Source organism: Nyctibius grandis, chromosome 24 (assembly GCF_013368605.1).
Source record: "Nyctibius grandis isolate bNycGra1 chromosome 24, bNycGra1.pri, whole genome shotgun sequence".
Classification (NCBI taxonomy): domain Eukaryota; kingdom Metazoa; phylum Chordata; class Aves; order Nyctibiiformes; family Nyctibiidae; genus Nyctibius; species Nyctibius grandis.
The window spans coordinates 3,606,540-3,620,256 of record NC_090681.1 but is presented as its reverse complement, the minus strand read 5'-3'; the positions used below and the strand labels follow the sequence as shown (position 1 = coordinate 3,620,256).

The 13,717-nt window shown below is 46.9% G+C and overlaps 1 protein-coding gene across 1 annotated transcript; it reads right to left on the bottom strand.

Moving 5' to 3' along the window:
* Positions 1-628: 628 nt before the first annotated feature.
* Positions 629-12,892, bottom strand: DHDDS (dehydrodolichyl diphosphate synthase subunit). Its single transcript, XM_068418010.1, has 9 exons — positions 12,838-12,892; positions 11,543-11,630; positions 10,504-10,620; positions 9,755-9,897; positions 8,245-8,361; positions 7,956-8,057; positions 7,172-7,286; positions 5,104-5,211; positions 629-2,318 (listed from the first exon to the last, which is right to left on the bottom strand). Exons 2-9 carry the CDS (start codon positions 11,603-11,605, stop codon positions 2,082-2,084), a joined length of 1,002 nt encoding a protein of 333 aa, XP_068274111.1. The 5' UTR covers positions 11,606-11,630; positions 12,838-12,892; the 3' UTR covers positions 629-2,081.
* Between the last annotated feature and the right edge of the window lie 825 nt (positions 12,893-13,717).

The following is a 13,717-nucleotide window of genomic DNA, read 5'->3' as shown; positions in this document are numbered from 1 at the left end:
GTTGGTATTTTACTGGAGTAACTGGTGCAGGTGGAATAAACAAGCTGTCAGGTAACACAAACCTTTTTCCACTGCCCCAAGGACTGACTTTTTCTCCCCTACTACAGCAATGGCTTTTATAAAAAGGATTAAAACTTTCCCTACATGCCTTTTGTAAACCAGATCCTTCAATTACCACACCTACAACAGTACTACTACAGGGTGGAAAAACACCACTGTAGCTTTGGTCACCGGTATCATCATAATACAACTGAAAATGTTGTTTTTGTTTTCTTTTTTTAAGGCCAAAACACATTCTCAGGTAGAAAAGAGTCTCCCCATCAGCCTGGCAAAGCAGACTGGAAAGTGCTCCATCTCATGGAGAGTAAACTATTTCCACAGACAGCTCCCTGAAACGGGAAGACAGAGAAAATAAAATACAGCGAAAGAAGTTTAAATCAACAGCTCCCATCATCTCAGCACACTTGTATCCAAGCTTCTGTTTGCTACTTACACAAGAGGAGGTTCGTGCACGGAGCTTCGTTCGGCCAAGCCTTGGACTATGAGCAAATTGCTCATGCTAGACTGTAAAAAGAACACAGCCTTCAAATCCTTCCCAGTCTACAGGAATCAGATGAAGAGTCTGTCACAGGTTAAACAATATTATATTAGGCCTGGATGCCAAGTTCATCACATCTAAGAATAAGCTCTACATAGTTTTAAACGGTCAGCTTAATTTTTAAATAGGTTTGGTGTGAATATGCTTTATTCACAATTTATCCCTCTCCACAATCACATTCAAAGTGCTGAGTTTGCAGCACTGACAAGTCTTTTAAATCTGCATTTTCTAGTTTTCACCTGGAGGTAAAAAGGAACAGTTTAAAACCAGCCATAGCTGGTGCTGCTGCACCTGTGTGTGCGCATCAGAAACAAAAATCAAGACATTTTCTATTATTTTGACCATGGGGACGGAAATCAGGAGCAATTAGAGACGGAAACAATCTTGGAAATCAGCTAGTCCATCTCCCTGCCGATGGAAAATTGAGAACAAACACCACTCCACAGCTGCTCCAGCCACTCCCATTAAAATCAGCTCAACAGCCCTTATAAACCATTTTGGCTGGGGTCAGAGGTTGGTTTTTGGCTACTGTATTCCTGGACTAAGCCCACCTTCATTCCCTGGAAACGGGATGTTAAGTCATAGCTCTAGAGAGGTCTCAGAGGGATTTGGCGTACTGTATCCATCACCTGGGTTTAGCCAACTTCTCCTTTTTAAGCCATGAAGTTAATTCCCAACCAATCCTTTTTCCTTGCCTGCTCTGAGCCTCTTTCCTAAGCACAGTTCCAACATCAGCATCTTGGGCATTTGGGTTTTCCCCACATACACCACTCAGAAGGGATCGCAGGACCCGATGAAGCTTTGGAGTATCTTTTTTCTTTACAACAAGGCTGACAACACCTCGCTTTTTTTAGCTCTTTGGAAGCCAAGAGCAGATAACATCAAAACCAGCACAGTAAGATGGGGAAAAGACAAGATGCCATCAGCAAGTAGGCAGTGGGGAATACCTCTGCCACCGCTTGGCACAGGGCTCCCTTCTACACCAGGAACAATCCTCTCCCTACAGAAAGCAAGGCTCCCCTTATGGGACAGCAGAGGAAATCTCAACAGAAGATTCACTACTGCAAAGCCATGGAAAGAATTCAAGTCCAGACTGATTTAACAGGACTGAATTGGTTTGTCTGGGCCAATTCATGAGGAGTCAAACAGAACCAGAGGCTCATTTTAGATAACTCCTTGTCACCAAAACACCCAGGCCTGTAAAGTACCAAGCAGCAGAGATATGGCAGGGTGTGTGTATTCTCCATCATCAGGGGCAGGGAGGCGAGACAGGACGGCATTACCTTCCTCAGCAGCATTCACAGAACTAGGAAGGTTCACAGTACTGTGTCCCTGCCCTCAGACAGGGCCAGCGGGGACATAAAGTCCTAGAGCATCCCTGCATCCCCACTGCAGAACCACAGCGAGTGAATTCCTCTGGGCAGCAGCTGTTCCCTCTAACACGGTTAAAAACCATCTTCCCAAGAACAACCCAGCACCTATGTCATGCAGACACCGGACACAAGCTCTCAAAGAAGTCCGCTCTCTTGTGCTCTAGTGCCTGTAGAAAGCCCTGGATTCTCTCCTCCCGCATGGCCATGCATTTCTGCAACAGTGTCCGTCGACGCCGAGAGTCTCCGTGGGACGCAAACCCCTCCTGCTGCAGCTTCTCTGTCACGTAAGCCTGATCCCTTTCCATCTGTTGTCTCCTCCTTTCCTCCATGTAGGAATCTCTGGCCTTCTAGAGTGAAAAGCAGCAGAGCGTTAGCACTTTACCAGGCCTCTCATCTCATCTGTGGTACAGATGCAAGGCAGCAGAGGTTATGGAAGAAATAGCCTCTGCTTGGCTGTCAATCTGCAGGTTAAATGAAGGGTGGCTCTGTGTGTGCCTCCTCTGCTTTGAGGCAGCCTGCTTGATTGGTTATGAAAAAAACACACAGGGATATGCTTCTGGACCTTCTCCCCCAGACACAAGTCTGCTCACAGCATTAACTCCTAGTTAAAATAGATAAAGGTCATGACAGATTGTGGAAAAACCCTCAGATATCAGAATCAGAGAGGAACAGCGTACAAGAGGACTTTCAAACCACAGACGTGCACACAAGCTGTCCTCACCAGTGTCATCACAGAAACTTTGATCCTATTCACGTGGCAGCTGGAAGGTTTTAGGGGATTCAGAACAATGATTTGTAGGGCAATTCTTTGAGCTGATGATCAGGTATTGAGCTCAGCATAAAAGCATTCCCAAATGCCCATGATCTAATAATGTATCAGCTCAAGACACCACAGGATGAGCAGAAGAAAGGTAAAGGCAGTAGCTATCCTTGCCTACCCTTCAAATATTTGAAATATTTTTGCAGAACATCATTTTTTGGTTTCTTCTTGTTGCACATCTCCTAGCCTGCAGCCTCCAACAGCAAAACCATGTCTGCATGCAGGAATATTAAGCTTTCATTTTTAAAAAGAGTAAAACTGGTCACTGTGACAACCTCACACACACACACTTAGGGAGTGCTGGCCTTTCAAATGAGCAAGAAGAAATAATTATTCTAATGAGAGCCTGACTCACTCTTCCCCACACTCTCCCTGTGCCCAAGTCAGTAGTCTATGCTCTAGCACTGTAAATTAGCTTTTGTTGCACTGGGAATGAGAGTAGAAACATCCCTAGCTACAGAAAGCCCACTGAATTGATAGCACTCCACTGCTGCTGCTCTGCTGATTTGAAATGCAAACATCATCAGCCTGCTCAGCATAAGCCTTCCACCCCTGAACAACGTGAAATTCTGTCTATTCACCAGAAAAGGCTCGGCATGACCACTGCCATAGGGCAGAGTTGCCAACCAACATCTGCACTCTCTCCCTCGGTCTACCACGTACCAAAAGCAGGTTACAGCTGATCCTGGGATTAAGCAGGGAGCAACAACCAGCCAGCAGACTCCCTTAAGCAGCAGCCTAACTGGAGAATGAAGAAGATGGCCGTTAAATGTGATGTCGTTTGAGGTGATGGAAGGAGGATATCTTTTGTCAAATGCCTCCAAATCATGTTTTTTTATGTACCTTGTCAATCCTTCCATCGAGCTGCCTACGCACACCGTAACTGCCTCCAGCGTCCTGAACACAGCAGCGCCCTCCCAAAGCAAACACAGCTCCTGTCACATATTCTGGCTTCTCAACAAGTCAACCGTCTAGCCCCACCATCCTCACTGACAAGGAACCCCTCCACCAAGGTCATTTGTTTCAAGAGCTCCAGATGCTTTTGGCTTTCAAGATCACCTATTTAAAATGCAAAAAACCCAGCTCCTAAATCTTAGCAGTTCCTTTGAGTAGGAAGTCCTCCCTTCTGCTCAACTGGGCTGCATCCCTTGAAAAAAGGGCAGCTTTATATACTGCAAAGTGGGTCTCACAGCAAGAAAACCAACCAAAGAACAAATCTGGACGATAAGAAACCTTGATAATAGCATAGCATGAACACATAGAGCAACAAATGAGAACAGAGAAAAGACGAGACCAGCTAAGAACAGAAGAAGCATTTGTTACCCATCAGAAATTTGCACTAGGAGCAAAGTCAGAACAGTGACCTTACTGTTCAAGACAGAGCAAAGCTAAAGTCAATGACAAACACTACTGCCTTTTTTGCTTTTCTCTTCATGCAGAAGGTGAATTGCCATTAGTTGTATTAATAGAATGAACTGCTGGTAGGAAAAGGGCAAACTTGGGGCAGAAATTGGAATAAAAGAGGTTAAGGACGTGGATAATCTGGATGCTTCCAGACTGCCTGGACCTGATTAAATTCACCCATAACCATGACTGTCTATAATCTCTTTGACAACTCTCAGAGGTGAGCAAGGTCCCTGAAGGTAGAAAAGGGCAATATAATGCCTGTCTTTAAAAACAGAGGACCCAATTAACGAACAGACACACTCAGCAACCAGATATGGTGGAGGTAAAGGTCACCGCACTGAGTTCCTCCTCCTGCCAATTACTGCTGTCTCTGTACTACACGCTCCTGCCCCTCCGATTTCCCCATCAAGAGCTCCAGCTTCCAGACTGGTTTGCTAAAAACAACAGCAGAGTTAGAGGAAGAGCATGCATATTCTCCCTGCTCATTCCAGAGTGACCTCAGAAGTCTTTGCTTAACCACTGAGGAAATGGTTTGAGTTCAACTGGCTGATTTTGCTCAGTAGCAGATCAGGAGTGCTTACTCCTTCTGTCCTGTCAGCTGAGGAGTGGGGACAGATACTTCCAGATGGTAGAATGAGCAATGAGTAATAGAGACAGTGGTGACTTCAGATACTTTAGATATTCCCAAAAGTAGTCTGGCCACCCGCTAAGATGTTTTAACAAGGCACATGGGTACAGGAGAAGCAACACATCTGGCATTAGCTGCTACTGAAACAAGAACTTAACTAACTGCATTAAAAGAACAATTCCTCTGTTCCCACTTTGCACTCTCACCTCATGTCCAGCATGCTGCTGTGCAGAAAACGTGCTGTGTTGAGCTTTCCATGTCCCTAGGGCTCCCTTACCTGTAAAGCACTGTAGTTCATCTGGAACCGAAGGATAGCTTCACACAAGTTCCAAAAGGAATATTCTGGCCACAAGACTGACTGAAACACCAGGCATGAATGGGATGTCTGCAGAAAGCAAGATCACCAACAATTTAATCATCTAGTGAGGGAAAAGACATCAAGAGGCAGCTCAGTTGGTCAAACTATGCCAGTTTCTCCACAAAGTTTTTTACCTAGGCTGTGTTATCAGATTCTACTGCAAATGAAATAAATACCAGCTAGGAGAGTTTGAAATTGCACAATGTAGAGAGTCTTTCTAACTAGTTTTTAATGCTGGGACACTAGTGATCCATTCCTGTAAAAATACCAGCAGAATTCTAATGCCATGTTGGTCTTAACAGAGGTATTTTTAATAGCTTAAGCATCACAGACATATAACAAAACTAAAATAGCAACACAGGACTACCAAAGGCTGAGTTAAGGGAATAACAGATGAACCGAGGATCAGGATATGGCATTTAAGCCATTCACCAAATGACATCTCGTGATATTCCTTACTGCCCACTCATGGCATTTAAAATGCTTAATGAATCTAAGAGTTGTGGTGCACTGAACAAATCCTTGAGCTGAAACATGCAAGATTTCAAGTTAAAACCTATTTTTGCCATCAAGTTCCTCAAAGTTTCAGGTAAATGTGTTCCTATGACCATTACTAGAAAATCTAACACTTAAAAGGACTGTGCGACTCTTAAAATTGTAATGATACAGAAAATGTTAACTGTCAATTCTATTAAAAAAAAAAAAAGGACTTTTTTTTTGACACCTGAGAATCATCCTGAATAGCACAATGTCCTCCTGTTTTGGGGCTGTCAGGACACACACGATAGCTAGTGGAGGGAAATTTGCACTAACGCTGTGGCGTGGGAGCTGGCAGAGTGGGAGCACAAGCACACGTTCTCCTCTACCACTTCTGCTGTAATCCATGGCACAGGAGAAGGGCATCGCGCCAGCAAGACTCACAGAGCTCTGACTTCCTCAGTAATGCTTCACCAGTTACAAGCTCAGTCTCCCAAGGCCTCTCTTGCCAGGACTACCAGCAAGAGGAGGACGAGAAATGTTAGTCTGCAGCATTGACACCCATCCAGGGTATCCATGTGCCCAAAAATACAGGGAGGAGAGGGAGATGCCTCAGTAGGCAACAGCAACTCAGGCCAGACAACTTCTGTGAACTTGCCAATTAAGTATGTTGGAAGAGGAACATTTGATGTGGTTGCTTAAAGGCAATTGGGTTTTGGCTCCAAATTGTACATTGTAATGTACAATTGTACATGTAAAAAAATCGTTAGCTTTAAGTAAAGTGGCTTAACTCAAATGTTCTGCAAAGTCTGGGTTACAAACAAGTCAATATTGCCTAGCACAGGAGAAAGAAATGGAAGCAGCTTTGGATGCTGTAACTGCAAATATATGAATTCTATGTGCGTTATGAACTTACTGTGTTTTAGCTCAGCAGCCTAGTCATGCTGATTTGACTTTGCCATCTTTAGAACCTGTCTTGTGGGGTCTTGTTTCATTATGAAAATCAAATGCACTTCTGAAACTGGGGTAAGACAGGCATGTACATCATAGGGTTACACCCCACTACCTACAGCTGACATGTGACAAACACCTCGCCCAGGAATCTAGAAATCCTTCCTGGGATTTCCTCATCCCAGGAAACATATTGCCAGGTTAAATTAACCAAAGGCAGGAATTTACCAGTCAAATTAGGAATTACCTAAATGTGAGAAAAGGAGCAAAAGGATGAGCAATTCATGATTGCCTTGACTGCTGTCAGCTAGACTAATTTGTGATTTCTTATTAGGTGTTTTCAGGATGATAAAATTTCAGACTTGTGCTGCAAGGTATTTTATGCAATCACAAAACTGCAAGAAACAGATTCCTCAGAGGTGCCCCAGCACTCAGTCCATCCAAGAAGTTACCTAACCCTTGGCAGAGAGAGATTAAGAGCCCTCACGTCAGCCTGGAGTCAGCAGAACGCTCTCTGATGCAAAAATGGAATATTTCAAGGAGAAAACAAAGACTTTACCTGCCAGAGCAAGAAATCACTCAACCGAACCTCTCCAGAGGTTCGAATCAGGAGGTCTGGGTCAGGGGAGTTGTTGGTGTACAGACACTTATCAAGCAACGATTCAGACACATCACTAAGAAAGACAGATGCACCTTATTAAGATCACTTTCCTGACCCGACAGAGATGGCACTACTGAATCAGAATTACTGAGACTTTTTTTTTTATAAAGGCAGGACTGCAGAATAAAATGGGGTGGTGGAGCTGTACCAGAGCCAGTCACCAACTTGCTTCTGACGGACACTGCTGCCTGCTCCACAGGCTATTTCAAATGCTCTTTCAGCCCCCAGAGCATCCCTCCCATGCTCTTTGAAACATAATGCAGCAGTGGAACCAGACTGTGAGGACTCCCATCTGGAGCAGAGAGCAGAATGCTAGCTCCTCCATCTCCTCCAGGGTGGAGGAACAGCTCAGTATTCATGATTCATCTGTTGTTTGACCTCATTGCTGAGACTGCCAGCCAAGCAGCCAATTGTTGTAGCATAAAATCTGCCTTCACATTTAAACTAACTTAAGACACAGACCTAATTTCTCTTCTGTCTTGGTTGTGTATCTATCACCATAGTAACTGAAATAATAAAAACCAAAAGTTACTATGCAATGTTAAGTCATTTGTTCCAGTCATACTGGTTTAATGAGATCTGTTTAAAAGCCACTTAGAAACTAAGTGGTTATTAATAAAGCGGAGGTGGTAAGACAGGCAGTCTTCATCTATGAAGCCCTACACAGAAAGACAAGAGTTACCTGGGCTCGAGCAGTCCTTGCTCCACTCCCCATGCCATCTCCCTGACAGCATTGCTGATTTCATGTCTCGATGTGTATGCAAAGCAGACATTCAGAAAGCATCTGAAAAGAGAAGAAATATGTGAAATAACCTAAGGAAGGCCCAGCAGATGACAGAGAGAAGAATATCTACAACAGTTACGTATGCTTGTAGGACAAAGAAAAGAAAAAAGGAGTAGCATGTCTGCCAAGTCTCAGCCTTCAGGCTGAAGAGGAGGATGTGAGGTATCAGATACTGTGTGTTACTCACTTGTTGTAGTTCCTAGTTGCCAGCACAGCTTGGGCAATCAGCTCCTGAATATCCACGGGCAGAAGTGGCAGGTCCCCAAGGACACGGATACACACACCGTGCTTCTTCAAGCTCTCCCTACACCCAACAACAAGAGTGAGGACTACAGAAACCAGATCAGTCTCTCCTGCACAAGTGCCATGTTTACTTTGTGCAACATCCACCAAATGAACACAGCAGGCATGAAGCCGGCGTAGCTTCAGCAAAACTGAGAATTAGACAAAGCCATAATGACCAAATGTTTTTCAGGTGTTCACAGCTGGCTTAGATTTCATCATCCCAAACCATTCCAGAAAGGGAAACTGATCATTCCCCATACAAGGTCCTGAGGTACAGGCATAACCAAAGGACTAGCAAATGATCACAGATTAGGCATTCCTACCTGAAGTTACAAAAAGCCATATGGAAAACTTAAGAGTCTGGGCACCTAAAACTAATCAAAAAATTAAGATTACTAATGGTTACCCACAGAACAGCACACTACTTTCTGGTGTAAGGAGAGATTAATGTATCAATGAGGGTGGTGGAGCAAACGTCAGATGAGATAGGAAATCATCCACACCTGCTACAGCATTCCTCTGAGCAGACAGGACACCCCATGGGATCTTACAGGTTCCTGCTGCTGTCTGTCTGGTGGTACAAACTCCCTGATGAAGGGCCACGTTGGGTGTGAACCAGGGAAATGGCCTCTTTGAATCAGAGTGTACTTTAGCACTCAGAGAGCCCTGCTCTTCCCAACTTCTACTAGCACACACATGCTATCCTCTCCCTCTCATCCATCCAGCTGCGCCCCTCACTGCCTTACTAATTTACTTCAAGCAGATAAGCCCCCCTGCCGTGCACCACGCTCTGCCCCAGTCAGGTGTGGGGAAACAAACGTATCCACTGAGCCACAGGGCACTGGAACACCACTCCCTGCTCAATCAAATCTGTACTAGTTCCATCTACACGCAACATGTGAACCAGTTCTCCAACTCTGCAATACATGAACTAGTTCTTCAACTCCAACAAGTGACTTCACACACTGTGTGCCCACACGTAGAAGTCTTAACTTACCACAAAGCACGTTGCCGAGCTAAGCTCTGATCTGCCAAGAATACTGTGATAGAATTTAAGACAAGGTTTGATACTTCATGAAAACAAGGCATCTAGTACTCTAGTGCTAAGCAAGAATTTCTAATTGTGCTGTGCTCATCTGAAAGCCGTGCTGTCCCAACCGTTTGGATGGGATTGTTGCAAACTAAGCCATATGATAGACACAAATCTGGTGTGCTTGGGGACTGGGCGTGCTCAGGAGCTGTACATCCCACCCAGGTAGGCAGAGCCCCTCGACACAAATATCTAGCTGGAGGTGGAGAACAGCTTCCCACATTTAATCCATTTTCATAACCTCCAACATCCCTGTAACACCTCTGAATCATGTTCTGCTTTAGTTCCACCCTGTGGGATACAGACATGAGAGGATTCTTACTGTTCTTCCAGTAGGCGGCTAAATTTCTGTCTTGCCATATCCATGAGTCCATCCACCTCCTCCTTGGAGCGTTTAAAGTTCTCAATACTAAAGGCATAAACAGTCACCTCCCGAATGCCCAGATTTAAGCACCACCGTAGTGTCTGCAAGAAGACAAAATAGAATGGAAAACAAAAGTCAGACAAGCAGACAGGTCAGCAAGACGCAGCTTCTCCACTGCTAAAACCTTCCTGTTGTTTCCCACTATGCTAAAACTGGATCAAAAGAAACAACCACCAAGAGCTGACAACAAAACCTACTTGATGAGCATTTCAGGTTCTTCTTAAAGAAGAGGAGGAAAATATCAAATCACTATCTAAGGATGTGAATCCACAACAGATAAACAACTAATCCACCCAGGGGAAGCATTTCTTGTAGATAACATTATATCATATCATATCTTTCAAAACCTTTTCAAAGAAATGCAACCTGCTTCACAGAATTAAAAGCTTCAAGATCTGCACAGCAGATATTTTAACTGAGTGTAAAACAGAGGGGAAAAAAAAATAGCTGATTAGAATGACTCTGCAGGATAACAGAAAGAGAGGAACTGCTGTTGGGAACCCTGATGACTAACATCAGCTCCAAGCACAGACCTGACTCCAGTGAAAAAAGGAACACAATGCACCAGTCAAGTGGTAAACAGTCAGCTGGTGAACATGGCTCAAACTTTGAACGTGCAACGTAAAGGCAGCAAACATCCTTCCCACCTGCGCCAGCTTATCAAAGCCTTGCGAGTGCCCCTGCTGTCTCTCCACATGGCACTTTCGGGCATAACGGCGGTTGCCATCCATGATGAAGGCAACATGCTTGGGCATTGGTCCTGCCTAGAAAACAAGGAGAAACACAACTGAGCAGAAAGAGAACAGCCAAGCTGGCATCTTGCACCACAGAGAGTTTAGTCCCACTGTTGCTGGCAGCACCACCTCTTTGTAGGGGTGCAGTGCGTATCTCCCAGCTTCAAGTCTGGAGCTGGAAAGAGTAAGATGCTAATTACCTCTCTGCTAACCCCAGCTTATGCTCCCTACAAAGCGTATCAGTATTGATGATTACCTAAACTGAAAAGCAGCTTTGCCCTCCCCGTTTCTATCGCGTGACAGAGAACTGCAGTGCTCAGGAGAGGGAGCAGCACTGCCACAGCTACCTCTCTGCAGCCACAGGGGAGGGTGCACACAGCTTTATGCTGTCGTAATTGTAAGTATTTTTTATTTCAGGATTCAAGGGCATTTTCACAGACACAATTAAGAGAAAACAAAAAAAGTCATGAGACTTTCCCTCACTTAAAAGGAGTATTCCTTTCCACGGACCTCATTAGGTCCACACAGCTCCTTTTGCAAGGAGCAGCACCACTCTGCTAAGCAAGGGCAGAATATTCCTGGATCTGGTGAGTTATTATCCTACTCAGCAGAAACTCAGTTTCATTTCTTAGACTCATAATCCGGCCATCTTTCTTCTCTCCCTCCTCCCATGCCCTGCCTTCATCAGCAAGGGCACAAAACATGGACGCCTGGGAGTATAAGCTCATTACTGGCAAGCACCGCCTCCAGCCCTGCTCATTTGCGAGACTAAGCTGAAGTCATTTTCCATCCTCAAATGCTGTTTAGGGATGTACATCCAGTGCCAGCATTAACACGTACCCTTGCTAGCAACACTGTATTTCTAGAGCAGAGCAGTCACAGAGACAGTTCCACTCTGAATGCTGACAAACCTGCCAACTCTTTACCACTGGTAATCAAATTCATTCCTTACCTTAATGATGTTGGCACAAAATCTCTCTATGATGGTCAGCTCGCCTTCTCTGATCCACGACATGGCTCTTTCCCCAGAGCTCCTTTTCCTTTTCAATGGGGAGATGAAAATAAAGGGGTCAGAGGTACAGAAGATTCTGTCTGAGCCCAAAGTGATGCTACAAACCATTACCCTGGAAAAATAAGCTTTGACTAGCTGCTTTGGAGCCCTTTTTATCACAAGTACTTTGATAAGGAGACAGTGGGGGAGCTCAGAAATGAGCTCTGGAATTTTCCAGCTATATGTCACAAGAGTGGATCCTGCACTAGCTGGTAGCAAGAAAAAAACATTATTGCCTAACTAGCTGGTTAGTACAGACCTGCAATTTGGGCTACCACCAGGTGTGTCACAGGGTGGTGGCAGCGCAAACCACCACTGATATTTCTTTTCCTTCACAAGTAGAGAACTGTAGCCTCTGGAGCTGTGAAGATACTGGTTTTTTTACATTACCTGCACATCAAATACTAACACCTGGTTTGAGCTAACAAGACACAAGAGTTTGCTGAACTTCCACGTTAATCTTTGATTTTCTCAGTTGGGAAGCCTGAGAGATGTGGGCAAAGTAGCTATGAAGAGAGCTGTGGGGGCAACGGTCCAGATCCAACCACCTGGCACACATCCAGGGCCCGAAGCAGATTCAAATTACACTGACTGCATTAATTGCCTGCATGGGCCCTCTCTGCCTCTGCCCTCGGGAAGGGATCTCTACCCACAGACGCAGCCACAAAACATTAAGGCAAGGAAGTGCTGAACCTCGGGCTGTTACCAAAGCTCTTAACGCTCCCCTCGAATAGCTCAGGCTGAAAACACTCCCACTTCGGCTGCTGACAGCGATCAATCTTTTACAGACGATTTTACACAGTCACCTCAAAAAACCACCCTTCACCGAGCAGCCCCTTGTCTATAAGCCCCACGGAGGACACGACTCGCTCACGCCCAGCCGGGGGGGCTGCAGCCAGGAGGCTTTACGGCGCCCCCGGCCGCTCCCTCTCCGGGAGGCAGCTCTCCCCACCGACAGCGAGCAGAGGCGGAGGAGCGGGGGGAAGGACACCCGGACACCCCTCGGGCCCTCCGCAGCCTCCCCTCAGCCCTCCCCGCCAGGCACGGCAGCGGCGGGGAGCGGCCGCCGGATCTCGCCGTTCACAGCGGGGACGGGGCGTCCCTCAGGCCTCCCCCAGCTCCGTGAGGGGACAGACCCGGCGGAAGGAGCCGCTGCCGCCCGCCCCAGTCCCGCCGCCACCACCACCCCCCATTACCTCTCCCGGCGCCGCCTCAGCCTCCACTACAGCGGGACGCGCCCTTCCGCCTACGTCACACGTCTGCGCCGCGGGGCGGGGCCGGGGCTCGTGCGCATGCGCGGGGGCGCTGTTGGGAGGGGGCCTGTGGGGCGGGGATGGGGCGGCCTGGAAGGGCCGGGGCGGTTATGGGGGGCTGGGGGCCGAGAGGGCCGGGGCGGTTATGGGGGGCTGGGGGCTGACAAGGCTGGGGCGGTTATGGGGGGCTGTGGGCTGACAGGGCCGGGGCGGTTATGGGGGGCTGGGGGCTGACAAGGCTGGGGCGGTTATGGGGGGCTGTGGGCTGAGAGGGCCGGGGTGGTTATGGGGGGCTGTGGGCTGATGGCAGCACTGGGTCGGTTATGGAGGGCTGACAGGGCCAGGGCAGTTATAGGGGGCTGTGGGCTGGCAGGGCCGGGGTGGTTATGGGAGGCTGTGGGCTGACAGGGCCATGCAAGAGTTGTGGCGGCCTAGTGCAACTGGGGTGTTCACAGGTCCCTGCAAGCTGACAGTGGGGCTAGGTTGGTTGTGGGCGGCTGTGGGGATAGGTGGGGTATGGGGAGAGGCAGCCGCAGGCAGGTAGGGAGGCCAGGGTGGTTACGGGGCTGGAAGGTGGCAGCATGGCCAGGCTGTGGAGCACCCCAGTTCCCAGCACCCCAGTTCCCAGGCATCACCCATTTTGGGTCTGAGCTTCTCAACCCCAGGGGAGGAAAAAAGGAGTAAACACACAGAACATCACCAGCAGCCATTGCCCATGGTCTTTATTTTTTTTTTCCAGAAAAGAAAAAAAAACACATTTTACATAGTTGGTACAAAAACAAATTTAAAAAAAAAAATGAGGGGGAAAAACCTGCAGCAACAG